This window comes from Nomascus leucogenys, chromosome 3 (assembly GCF_006542625.1).
Source record: "Nomascus leucogenys isolate Asia chromosome 3, Asia_NLE_v1, whole genome shotgun sequence".
In the NCBI taxonomy this organism is placed as follows: Eukaryota; Metazoa; Chordata; class Mammalia; order Primates; family Hylobatidae; genus Nomascus; species Nomascus leucogenys.
Window position 1 is genome coordinate 39245717 of NC_044383.1, and position 14237 is coordinate 39259953.

The 14237-nt window shown below is 42.4% G+C and overlaps 1 protein-coding gene across 4 annotated transcripts in view; it reads right to left on the reverse strand.

The window, feature by feature from the left end:
* Positions 1-14237, reverse strand: part of PLCE1 (phospholipase C epsilon 1) — a 345535-nt gene that overhangs the window by 6520 nt on the left and 324778 nt on the right. For all 4 annotated transcript variants that reach the window (XM_030809243.1, XM_030809242.1, XM_003255240.3 and 1 more), the window contains 4 exons: positions 13466-13584; positions 8795-8923; positions 5414-5623; positions 133-291 (listed from right to left, as the gene is read on the reverse strand). In XM_030809243.1, the coding sequence (XP_030665103.1) occupies positions 133-291; positions 5414-5623; positions 8795-8923; positions 13466-13584 (617 nt within the window). The remainder of the gene's footprint in view (positions 1-132; positions 292-5413; positions 5624-8794; positions 8924-13465; positions 13585-14237) is intronic.

Consider the following 14237-nt stretch of genomic DNA (forward strand, 5'->3'; position numbering starts at 1 on the left):
CACACACTCCCCCTTTGAGGTCCCTGTTGTTCAGGAACTTCACTCATAAAATGAGCCATCAATGCACAGACATTTGTTCCAATAATTTATGCTGAGGAAAGGACTGAGGTGAGGGAAGGGAGAGGCTTTTACCTGCTGAATGACATCCTGTGCAGTGCTGACACGGGGTGCTTTGATGACTGTTCGAGGTTGCTCTGGAGAAACATCATGCACTTGGACAAAGAAACTCTCCTCCTCTGAGCTCAAGATCATCTCTTTGTCATCTTGAACAATGTTTTTCTCTTCTAGCTTCTGTATTTAAAAAGAAAAAAATATGAGTAAATAATAGGTTTATGCAGAATAAAGAAAGACAAATGTAGCAAAAATCTGAGCTTGTATCTTGGTGATGTAGAAACTTCTTAGCTTAATATCTCATATACTATGTTATTATTTCATAAACTGTTCTAAAAGGATATACCTGTCTCCTGAGAGGAAGAAGCTACTGTGCTTCTGATGATGTTGACAGATCCATAACAAGCCAATTTATCTGCTCCTATTAGCTGTGGAATTTTTTTTTTTTTTTTTTTTTTTTTAGGTGGAGTCTTGCTCTGTTGCCCAGGCTGGAGTGCAGTGGCATGATCTTGGCTCACTGCAGCCTCCACCTCCTGGGTTCAAGCAATTCTCTTGCCTCAGCCTCCTGAGTAGCTGGGATTACAGGTGTGTACCACCATGCCTAATTTTTGTATTTTTAATAGAGACAGGGTTTTGCCATGCTAGCCAGGCTGGTCTTGAACTCCTGACCTTGTGATCCACCTGCCTCAGCCTCTCAAAGTGCTGGGATTACAGGTGTCAGCCACTGTGCCCGGCCTAGCTGTGGATTTTGAGTCCAAGTTAACTGTAGATAAATTTGTAGAAAGACGATATACCATTTTGCCAATTAGCAAAAGCCAAATAAAAACACAGTAAATTGCATTTAAAAGAAAGCTCACCCATTTCCACAGACGTTGAGCATTTAAGAAATGCTAGGCATCTGAAATGTAAACCATGAAATTGACAGGTTGGGTGAACAAAACTGTAGTGACAAGGCTGAATGAATGGCTGGAGGTAAGCCACATTGAAACAAATTTTGACAAAATTCACAGTAATTATGAGAATTAGATTAATTGGCTTTTAGGTGGATTATGTATCTACAGATATATGTATCTTATTAAAAATTTCCAAACAGTACAGAAGCATATCAATAAGAAAAACCAAACTTTTCCCATTCTCATCTTTTTTCCTTCTCCCACCTTATTCTCCACAAAATACCCCACTGTCATTAGGTAATACATCTTTTTAAACATTTGCTGTGGATGTTCAAATGTATTTTTGTGTATGTGACTATGTAAAGCAACACCCTTGAATTATGTGAATTTAGATGTCATGTGATTGTCAAGCAGCTGCTGTCCTTTGTCCGCCACATTTTCAAATGAAGATAGCTTCACTTTTGCAAGAGGGAGACTTAAAAGGGGAGGGAGAGGCAAAGTAAGTAAACAGTAGTCAACCTCATCTCAGCAAGTAAGGTCTTGGCAGGAAAACCCCCTTATCCCCAGAATTCTAGCCCCATCTCTCCAGACCAGGCTACTGAAATGGGTGCTAACTAACCAGAAGAATCCATGAGTTGCTGTCACTATCTTGGAAGTTCCAACTAGAATTGTACCCATTGATTAAAGTCAGAATAGATAACTGCCACCAGGTGGCGCCAAAACTGCAACCAGGGCCAGAAAGGACTGGCTTCTGAAGCTTGCCCCAATCATTTAATTAACTTTGCAATCATGGCCCTATACTTACATGATTTTTTGTTAAATAAAGATATATAATCTATCTTAACTTTTTTCAATGAATGAAAAAATCCATTTGATTTTTTTCCAATGAATGAATACTCCATTATATAATGGAAGAGGGGGAAGAGACGAGCTATTGTCTCTTTTTACATAAAGTGAGATTGTATCCCATGTATACTGTTTTACAACTTGCTTAATAATATGTCATTGCATTGATCATAATATATTTAACCAGTCAGAGAGTAAGATTGAGAGGTAATTCACATAATTTATAATCTGTGTCCCCCAAACCAGGAGGCAAGAAATCAGAAAACCAAAAAGTTGCCACATAAAATGTCCCAACAACGATGCATTAAGCTTTACTTTTAAGAGAGCACCTTTAGGAGGCTGAGGCAGGAGAACGGCGTGAACCCGGGAGGCGGAGTTTGCAGTGAGCCGAGATCGCGCCACTGCACTCCAGCCTGGGTGATAGAGCAAGACTCCGTCTCAAAAAAAAAAAAAAACAAAAAAAAGAGCACCTTTGACCTTTGAGCCTCCCTCAGGAGCTTATTTCAAGGTATTGGTAGCCACATTAGTTCGAAGCCACAGGTTATGAACAAAATAACAATAGCCCTCGCTTATATCCCTTTTTACTAAGCATTGTTGTACACTTTGTCTGTCTACATGTTTGACATGAGTCTCATGATCATTTCTTTGAGTCAAGTAGGGTAGTTTGTATATAGATTTTACAAATTAGGGCAGTGAGGTTTACAGAAGTTAGGTGGTCTGTTTGTTGTGACAATCCTGGTTTACCCAATTTCAAATCCAGTAACAGAAGAGGACACATTGACCACAGGAAGATGTACCTGCCAGCTTGAAAGCCCAGGAGACAAGAAAATTATAAAAGGCAGGCAGGAGAGATCAGAGGTCACAGCAATTGAAGAATTTTCATATATGGGCAAACTGCTTATATGTCTTATTAGTTCCCACAGGATAAAATAAATGGAAATACTTACAGCCCAAATCTATCTCCTCTAGTAGTGCCCTCTTACAGTAATTACTGAATTCCTGTATTCAATCGGCAAATATTATTTGGGTATCACTATGCACCAGGTAAACCTAGATACACTAAATTTATTTATCTTTTGAGATACAATATTTCAATCATTTCAAAAATTTCCTAACAAAGGCATATAAAGGAGAACTTGCCATATTATTACTCATCAGAAAAAGCTTGTTAGCCTTCCCTTCTGACTTATGCCCCCTTTTCTTCAAAATGCTTTGTTGTACCAGCCTTTTGGAAGCATATTCCTGAGGTCCCTACTGCCTGTCGTCATATATATATATATTTTTCTTTTTTTTAAAGATGAAGTCTCGCTCTGTCACGCAGGCTAGAACACAGTGGTGTAATCTCGGCTCACTGCAACCTCTGCCTCCTGGGTTCAAGTGATTCTCCTGCCTCAGCCTCCTGAGTAGCTGGGACTACAGGTGCCCGCTACCATGCCCTGCTAATTTTTGTACTTTTAGTAGAGATGGGGTTTTGCCATGTTGGCCAGGCTGGTCTCGAACTCCTGAGCCCGCCTTGGCTTCCCAAAGTGCTGGGATTACAGGTGTGAGCCACTGTGCCCAGCTTGTTTTCGTATACATTGAAATTGCATTTGGGTGTCCCTCCCCTCCCCAGCTCCTCTGAGCATAAAATGAAGCTTCCTGTGACACTCAGCAGCCAGCCCGTCTTCCCTCTAGCCTACCCACTGCCTCCTGCTCCTCCCAAGGTGCAGAGTATGGGTGATCCACAAGGTTGGACACAATTTCAGCTTGGGTAGCACAGGATGGTGGAAAGAACACTGACCTGGAAGCCATAGACTTGAGTTCTTTCTACTTCTAACCCTGTCATGATTTCACCTCTCTGAATCTATTTCCTTAAGTGTAAAATGGTTTCCGTTATATCATTCAACATAGTGTTTGAGGGCTTTCAACGCTGTAAATCATATGCAAGTATGAGGTTTAAAAATTTACTGATTCACTGATATCACTTAGAGGATACATACTTTTTACATGTAGCTAATTAATAAGGCAAGACAATTTAGGAACAGGAAAAAGATTTAGACATTAAAGATGGCTTCAAAAGTACAGCTAAGCCCTCTTTTATCATAAAGTGATTATTATTAGGGTTGCCTGGTCTCTGTCTTAGCAATTAGTGTGTCTTAATAGGGAGAGAAGGCTGGGGGACAATTACATTTTTTTGCTTAAATTAAGTGTCCTTTCATCGTGTCAGGCAAGGTCAGGGAAAGAAGGCAGTGGCTCTGGGCTCTAGAGGTGATGCTAGAGCTCTGTAGAGGCTTTAGGTCACACTCACTCACTGTGACTAGAAAGTGAAAACACATAATGGTGAAAATTGGCTATTACCTTCACTGTGCCCTAGCAAGCATGGGCCTGAGGGACCTTCTATCAGGCAAGCACTATTACATGCCCCAAAGGAGCAGATCATATGCCCAGAACAGGGCTTGGCACATATTAGGTGCTCAATATTTATATAATCAAATTGTTGAATAGACTCAACTGCTTGACTATCAACATGTCATGAGGCATGATTGTCTATGCTAGAGAAATGACCTTATATGTCATTTTTAAGTTAGTAGGGTTTTCTCAGTTCATTCAGAAAAAAAAAAAGTGCTTCATCAATTAAGTCAAACAGGAGCCGATCAGTTTGGAGTCAACATGGCAGTTGTTGCATCCTTTCCCTCCCGGGAATCATGGGAATCTTAGCACACGTAATATAAATTGTTACTAATTCTGACTCAGGCCAAGAGATTCTTACTTTGTATGAAGTTCTGGAATATTTTCAAAGAAATATTATTGTTTTACTTGTAAGGACGGAAGCTTCTATTAGCTAAAACTGGAAGTCAATCATCCCCAGAATAGAAAATACCTGCAGGTTTTGCATTATACAGTAATGTGACCCTCACAACAATGTCTTTTCATACATACAAATAAAATACTGGACCCATATCTGATGACATGCGTAAGGAACCTTTGCTTCCTTTATAAGGGATGTTTTTATTAATTTTTAAAATGGAATAGTTTATTTGCATGAGAAAACATATTTCCTTTTTTTTTTTTTTTTTTTTTTTTTTGAGATAGAGTCTTGTTCTGTTGCCCAGGCCAGAGCGCAATGGCACAATCTCAGCTCTCTGTGACCTCTGCCTCCCGGGTTCAAGCAATTCTCCTGACTCAGCCTCCCCCATGAGCAGCTGGGATTACAGGCGCCTGCCACCACACCTGGCTGATTTTTGTATTTTTAGTAGAGATGGGGTTTCGCCATGTTGGCCAGGCTGGTCTTGAACTCCTGACCTCAGGTGATCCGCCCACCTCGGCCTCCCAAAGTGCTGGGATTACAGGCGTGAGCCACTGCGCCCGGCCTAAGGGATGTTTTTTAGATTGAATTTCTGTACCTTAGAGATAATATTCTGAATATGTGCAGAAGAATAAAACTGTTCATCCACATTTACTTAAGAAGAATATAAACCAAGTTGCAATTACAAGAAATTCTGAATTTCAGGGAGGTTGTGAGTGGTAAATGGCTAATCACATAATGAGTTGTTACTGTGTAGGCTGCACCCAGACACACTTACTTCCTGCTGGGTTTTTAAGACAATCCTGCCCACGTATCCCTCTTCCGGAAACCAGCTGCTTAAAATTTGCATGATCTCCTCTTCTGGACCAATGGCTCTCTGGAATGGTTGTTTCCTATATTCATTCTTTTCTTTAGATATGAAATATTTTTCTTCCATCAAAAAATAGTCTGTGGTAACAGGTTTGATGTCTTGTTCAGTTGTCAGAATCTAAAGAAAAAGTGAAGGCAAACTGAGGAGTGAGGCAAACACTTAAATCGACTTTCATGGTGTTCAGATAGGTTTGCTATGCAATTTATAAGTGAAATTTACTCTAGAGTATTGCATAATTCTTTTTGGAAGATCTAAGAATTCTCTTATGTTCAGAATGGATTGTTTATGTTCACTCTGGGCAACGGCACAACTTATTCATAATCCCCAGACAGCATAACTATTTTTCCCACTGCTGGAATGAGAGCTCCTAGTGAATTAAAAATTTTAGGTTTCTCATTCCATGAACTTAGCCCTTTGTAATCTTGCAACACAGGACTGAGGGCAAATAACCTAGTTTAGTATTTACTAAGATAATCTCTTTTTCTCACATTGGAAATACTCGGTCATCTTCTCATGGAAGGTTTGTAGGGCTAGGTTCTCATGTGGTCTAAGTTCCCGGGAATTCTTCTTTAAATAAACTTCTGACAGTGTGCTTAAAGGGCTTGTTTTCTTTGTTGGCTGTTGACCCTGTGAAGTCAAACAGGGCAGCTGAGACAAAGCTCTGGAACCAGACAGACCTGAGTCTGAGGTCTGCCTTTAATACTTGTCGGCTATGAATTATTGGGTAAGATACTTAATCCCTTGGAGACTGTTTTCCGATCTACACAATGGAAATAGTAATAGTAGCAATCTTAATTTTGTTTTATGGTTGAAGCGTAAATCATAACATGGGTACATTATGAGAACTCAATAAAGATAAGCCATCATTATAGTTACTTTTTTTTTTTTTTTTTTGAGACAGAATCTCCCTCTGTCACTCAGGCTGGAGTGCAGTGGTATGATCTTGGCACACTGCAACCTCTGCCACCCAGGCTCAAGTGATTCTCGTGCCTCAGCCTCCCAAGTAACTGGGATTACAGGTGTGCACCACCATGCCCGGCTAATTTTTGTATTTTTAGTAGAGACGGGGTTTCACCATGTCAGCAGGCTGGTCTCGAATTCCTGACCTTGTGATCCACCCGCCTCGGCCTCCCAAAGTGCTGGGATTACAGGCATTATAGTTTTACCAGTGTATTCTTTCTCACTCATATTGTACAGGTTACTACAAAAGGCTGAACTTGAAGGGAGTAAAGGTCAGTCGCAGTGAAGAAACTCCCTTTGTTGCCTTCCCATGAGAAGTAGCTTGGTGATGAGAGAAAGCTGCCACCATCTGGCCCGGATTAAGCAAACACCCTTCTCCTCAGGCCCCTGCCAATAAGGCAAAGCCCAGAGTGAACATGTCTCGCCAGTAGGAAAAGCAGAATGTGATGGACTGAGGGCGGTGGGAGTGAAGGTTCTCAGGAAGACTCAAATCTCTCCGTCCCAGCCCTTGGTCTATAACTGATGTAATGCTGTTGACTCAAAAGGGGGCCAAGGCAAATACTACAGGGATAATTCAGGATGTGAAGCTTCTGGGCCACCTCCACAAGAGGGCCAGCATCACCCCCTGCTCAGTCCTGCTTTACAGCTGTGTGCTGATTTGCATGGGTGACAATAAAGAATAAAGCAATGGAATGCTATGGGTGGCTCTTGGAAAGTTTTCCTTTACTTTACAAAACTTCAGCAGTGCTTTGTGATAGTGGACACTGAAGTACGTGAACTGATGTATTAAAACAAAACCAAAACAAACTGTTGGCAATAGCTTCTGTTTGATAATCTATGAAATGTGACACCTGAGTTGTTTTCTCTATTTAAGTCAGTTTAAAATGTTGGACAGAATATTAGCCTGTCTATAGAGATGTGCCCTTGAAGGACAAAGCCATTTATTAACACTTATTGTGATTGTTCAGTTGGTTTTTAATTCCTCCAAATGTTATGATGCCAGCTACATTTCATCATACACCCTAACTTCAGAGGGAGCTGAAAGGCCATTCCCTTGGTCATTGCTTCCTTTAGTCTACCCCTATTCACGAGAAGGAATTTTTTTTTTTAATCTTTTCGAGCCAGTCTCACTCTGTCACCCAGGCTGGAGTGCCGTGGTGCGATCTTGGCTCACTGCAACCTCTGCCTCCCGGGTTCAAATGATTCTCCTGCCTCAGCTTCCCGAGTAGCTGGGACTATGGATGTGCGCCACCACACCTAATATTTGTATTTTTAGTAGAGACGGGGTTTCACCATGTTGGCCAGGATGGTCTCCATCTCTTGACCTCATGATCCGCTTGCCTCAGCCTCCCAAAGTGCTGGGATTATAGGTGTGAGCCACTGCACCTGGCTGCATGGAGAAGGAATTCTGAAATGGGTTAAGGATAAAATCGTCTGCAAGGATTTTAGGCCACTGTGCCAAGCAAGGATAGCGCCTCTAGTGTGGTGAAAAAAGGAATTACGCATGGGCTCTGCCTCGCCCTTTGGAGGACATGCCCCCTCCCTCTTTGGATGCTGCTCCATGTCCCTGGCTCTCTCACTCTTAGAAGTCCCCCCATGGATGGGGACCTGTCTGCAGAAGGCCACAAAGATCCTTTGGAGGGGGATCTAGGGCAGAGGTGGCACAGCGTAAGGAGGCTTAGGCCAGTTCTGCTACAGGGCTTGGGGTAACAGGTTTCAGGGTCTCCATGCCTCTTGCTACCACCAGAAGGAGAGGACCCCAAATGCCAAGGTCAGGTGCTGGGGGAGGGGAGCAAGGGGGCTGCTCAACATGCAAAGGAAGGCCTTAGGCTGGAGGGGCAGGAAATGTCTTCTTGGTCCATGTGGCCCATCCTGAAGCTCTTAAGAATTTGATTCAGCTTCTTGGATAGCAAGAAGATTCCATTCACCTAATGTGCAAATTCTGATTGATTAATACTCTCTGCGTGAAGAAGGAAGATTAAGCCATGTCTAGGCTTAGGGCAAAAGTGTATATATGGTTGGAAGGCCACTCATTCTGGTCTTTATCATTCTAGAGCCTAGTATTTTATATAGCTTAAGAATCAATAAAATCTTCTCTACAGGTTAAGGTAGTTTGTCTAGTGGTACCAAGATCCATCAGATGATTCTTGGAGTGGATCTCAATGTTGGATAACACATTTCCAAATAATCAAAAGGCATATCATCAACACCGACTTTTGCGCATTTATGTGCATCTGTGTATGTTTACACACACAGGCATTTATACACCCACATACATCCATACATCTTAGATTTTGGATTCTCCCAACCACGGCTCAGTGGACTTACTTGCTGCAGAAGCTGCTTTGCCTTGGTGCCTCCACTAATAGTGAAAACGGTAAAGGGCTCTGGCCCTGGGACCCCATGCACCGTGACTGTGTGAGTCTGCAAACATTTTCTTTCTTCTGTATTAAACATCTGTCAAGAAGATCACATGGCTGATCATTCATCCGTAATCACATATTTCTAAGCTCTATTTGATACAGAAGTGCCAGTACTTAGAAGTATGGATAGCAACATGTAAATGCAAAAGATGAGAGTCGTTGGTAGCCCAGTGCATCTTAATGTGGTAGAAGAGGCAATGGTATCTCTTCCTCAGTCATTTAGTGAGGGTATTTCATAAGCACATCACCAAAATATTAATTTATTTTAAATTACAGTGTCTCTTTCCATCATAATTAAAGGCTGACATTATCTGAAATGTATGTTAGTTCTTACTTATTAACTGATGTTCCATAGTATCTATTGAGTTCCATCTCTCTTCAGGGTACTGGGCTAGAAATTTGGATGGTAATAATAAAATGTTCTGCCCTTAGAGAGTACACCATTCAGGCACACGAATCATTATAATGCAAAAATATATCTGTTAGAAAGAGCTCAGTAAGTGTGTAACTCAATTCTTCGGGCATTTTGTGTATTAAGATATATTCATTCATTCGAAATAAATAATTTATGGAAGGCTTATGGTGAATCAGTCATTATGCCTGTCCCTAGAAAATCAGGAGCAAATGGGACACTATCCCTGCCAAGGGCTTCCAGTTGAATGAGATAGCTAGAGGGGAAAGTAGGCAGTTGTAAGGAGCATGTTAAGTTCCTTGGGAACCCAGAGGAGGTGGCCTAGAAGAGGTTCGGGAGAAACCAGGGAGGGCTTTCTGAAAATGGTATCTGAACCAAATCCTGAAGGACCTAGTGTAATTTAGCAGATGAAGAATGAGACAAGAGAACCCCAAATTGATGTAACATGTGTACGAAGACTTAGAAGTGGCCCACAGCAGGGCATTCTGGGAACCTCAACAAGTTCTACAACTAACCCGTTGGAGGGAGAAAGGCTGGAGATGCAGGCAAAAGCACAGCCATTCAGGGCTTCGCCTAACTGGCTAAAATTTAGACTGAAACTGGCAAAATGAGGACCTGAGGGCTGAAGTGTATTGTTTAGCATGTTCTTTATTTTTATTTGTGGTGGGGAGGAGAAGTTGGCTTTGTTATGCTTGCACAATGTGATTTTTTTAAAATCAGTTTTACTGAAGTATAATTGTCATACTATAAAATGCACACATTCTAATTGTATCATTTAGCTTGCACATTATTAATTAAAAATATTAAATAGTTGCCAACATTTACAAAACCCCAGATGTCCCTGATTCTCTTGAAAGACCAAGAGATCTGATGACATCACAAGGCAACAGGCAGCTAGAGCTGACAGCTAGGTGACAGCTGCCCCTCTAAATGACCCATGAGCTCTCTGCTTTCTAAGAGTCTGTGCTCAGCCCAGGTCCATGCCTGCACATCATCTTCTTGGTATCCTCCTGGCATTTGAATTTGCTACTTCTGGTATAAACTATACCCTGAAAGCAATGGAGAACTGATGGAGGGTTTTTCACAGAGGAGTGACACGATCATATTTAGATAGATCTGTTTGGGAGGCCCTATATGAGGACAGACAGAGGTGGCAAACCCCAGAGCAAATGAGACCAATTAGGAAGACTCTACCACAAGCCAGGTGAGAATGAACCAGGGCCAAGGCAATAAGGACAGATCAAGATGAATGGATTTGAAAGATACTAAGGAAATAGAATGATCAAGTCTTAAATGGAGAAGAAGGCCAGGATGATCTACAGTTATTGGCTTCAGCAATGGAGAGTGATGCTCTCGCTCTCCATGGTCAAACACATATTTACCAAGCACATATCCATATATGGCTACCCAGGAACCCCAAGGATGGCAAGGTGTAATATAACAAAAAATACATATTTGGTCTTTGTCCCCAGTTCCTGGCACACAGCTCCTAAAACCTTTGAAATCTCTGGAGCGCTAAGAGTGTCCTTTGTTGCTAATGAGATGATTGGTGGCTGAGAAAGACCAAGGCATGATTAGAGGGGTGGAACCTTCAGCCCTGCTGCCAGACCTCAAGGAGGGGAGGGGGCTGAAGACTGAACTAATCTCACCAGTGGCCAGTGATTGAACTAATCATGCCTAGGTCATGAAACCTCCATAAAAACCCTAAATGATGGGGTTCCGAGAGCTTCCAGGTTGGTGAACACATCGAGGTGCTGGGTGGCCTGGAGAGGACATGGAAGCTCTGCACTCCTCCTCCCATACCTTGTTCCATGCATCCTTCCATGAGGCTGCTCCTGATGTGCATCTGTTCTGATCAACTGGTGATAATAAGCAAAGCACTCTTGTGAGTTCTGTGTCATTCTAGCAAATTATGGAATCTGAGGATTTATAGGGAATCCCCTGAATTTATAGCTGTTTGGTCAGAAGTCCTGGTGACAACCTGGGGCTTGTGACTGGCATCTGAAGTAGGAGTAGTCTTGTGGGACTGAGCCCTCAATGTGTGGGATCTGACACCAACTCTAGATGGATAGTGTTAGAATTGAACTGAAACGTAGGACACCCAGCTGTTGCCAGAGAGTTGGAAAAGACACCACGTTTTTGGTGTCAGAAGTGTTGTGAGTAAAAAAAGTTCATTTGTGGCATCTGTGGAATCTTCAGCTGTAACAGATATTGAGGTCACCCAGCTCAGAACTGGGTATTTGGCCCTGCTCTGCCTTTCTGAAAGCATGTGATTCCTGTTCTTTGTACCACGCGGCCCTGCCCTTGCTTGTCAATCCTCTGCACAAGGTGGAAGCCACACCCTCCCTCCACTTTGGCCAAAATGCTGTTCTAAACCTTGGACACATGGTGCAATCGCCTGATGATCCTTAAAAAAACTGATGCCTGGGGACCATCTGCAGAGACTCTGGTTTAATTGGTGTGGGGCGTGGCCTGTGCACATGGAGTTTTTAAAGCTCCCCAGGTGATACAAATGTACAGTGAAGGTTGCTGTGGAGTGATGAAGGGAAAAAGGAGGAACACCTAAGCAAACAAGGGCAGGGACAGCGGGAGTCAAAACTGATAGTGGTGAGGGCAAGAGAAGGGCAGAGAAGAAAGCAGAAAGTGGCAGTGGAAGCCGTCATGGCCAGTGCCATTGTAAGCGCAGAAGGTGCCTTTCCAAAGATTGTTAGGACAATGTTAAGTCTGAGATTGACACAAAAGTAATCACGTTATTAAACATGTAAAGGGGGTAACCAATGGACACACTTTTAAAATGTATGTTTAAAGAGGAAGCATAATGGAATTAGCCAGTTAATTAAAGTAGTTGTTTTAAAAATACCTTTTTAGAGACAGGATCTCATTCTTTGTCCATGCTGGAGTGCAGTGGTGTGATCATAGCTCGCTGTAGCCTCAAACTCCTGGACTCAAGCAGTCCTTCTGCCTCAGCCTCCCAGGTAGCTGGGACTACAGATGCTTGACACTATGCTCAATTAAAACACGTTTTTTTAATAGAGATGGGGTCTTGCCCAAGCTGATCTTGAACTCCTGGACTCAAGCTATCCTTCCGCCTTGGCCTCCCAAAGTGTTGGGATTAGAGGCATGAGCCGCTGCACTCAGCCCAGTTTCTTATCTAATTAAACCATCCTGCATTAGTGAGGGGGCCCTGGTCCAAGTGTCCTCAAACTTTAGTGGGCACTGAGTTTCCATGGGGCACTTGTTAAAATGCAGATTCTGGCCAGGTGCAGTAGCTCATGCCTGTAATCCCAGCATCTTGGGAGGCCAAGGCGTGAGGATCGCTTGAGTCCAGGAGTTTAAAATCAACCTGGGCAATATAGTGAGACCCCATCTCTACAGAAAAATATTAGCTGGGCATAGTGGCACACACCTGTAGTCCCATCTACTCAGGAGGCTGAGGTGGGAGAATTATTTGAGCCAGGAAGATTGAGGCTGCAGTGAGCCAGGATGGCACCACTGCACTCCAACCTGGGTGACAGAGTGACACTGGGTGACAGAGACACACTGTCTCTGGAAAAAAAAAAAAAAAAAGAAGATTCTGCAACTGTGGCACTTTCTACAGTGTCTTTTATCCATTCTCAAGGAAGCAGATTCTGCATCTCCCAAGCACTGAGGTGCAAGTTATGCATCGCCAGCAGAGCCTATTGCTCACTCCAGCCTTGCTCTGCCTGTGACATTTGCCCCTGGACTGCTGAAGAAACAAAATATTTTCCTGGTTTAACCTAAAGTTTGTAGAAGTATTGGAAATGCTTCCTACTAGGCTTTGCATAATAAGCCTCTTTCCCACTTTATTATATTTGGCTCACTTCCATGATAGACACTATGATATATGGGCTTTTTACTAGAACTTGGGTGTAAATCCTGGACTGCTGCTTGCTAGCTGGGTGACCTCAGATGTACTTAGCTCTACCTTCCTCATCTGTAAAATGGAGATGATACTAATAGCTACTGCCTGACATTATTGAGAGGACTGAGTTAGTATATATGTAAAGTGCTTAGTCAGTGCCAAGTGTCAGCCATAGCTAACTAATTAATAACTCACACCGACCACTTTGCTGGGACACAAAAAAGCCCACCTTCAGTGTAGCAATCCCCACAAATATGCTGAGTGAAACAGAACTTCATTACCGAAGAGGCTGACATGGTATTGCCAGAGGAATTTTCTTCCATCCTTCTGCTGTTAATGAATAAACTAGAAATCTCCAAGACTTCATTGTGAAGGTTTCGCAGCTGAAGATGTCGGTATCCTGGAGTAATACAGAATTGGGAAAAGCTTGTTAACCATGGCTACTGAAAAGAAGATGCCCCTGGAGGTTGGTAAATGACAGGTAGAAAGACCTTATTTTAAGATCTTTTGGCAGGGATGGCAACAGGCACACAACCAACAGGCGCCTTTTCGCCAAGAGAGTGCTGCCCCCTGAGCTACCCAATGGCAATTAATTTGTCCAAGTACTGTTTCCAACTTAGACTCAAACAGAAAACCTTAAACTCAGACAAAACCTGATCTAGTAGGAAAACCTGATCACTAAAAGTCCCTGTGAATGAAGCACTAACAGACTAACAGTCCCTGTTTTACAAATGTTCCATCTTAGAGCAGCTTTAGTGATAATAGAATATTCCCGCAATGGGAGATTGGTTATAATTTACGGTATGACTGGAAGTGTAAGTATAAAATGGAATAATACATAGCCGGTAAAAATGGCAACGTACATGTATAGTTATTAACATGAAAGGTTGCTCACCATATACATTAGTAAGTGAAAACCAGCAAGTTACAAAACACAAGATTAGTAGAAAGCCTGTTTGTTAAAAATATATCTGTATGCTCACGTGTTACACAGATGGGAAGAGAAACAAAGCCTGCAAGACTTATACACCAAAAGTGACTGTGTTGGAGAGA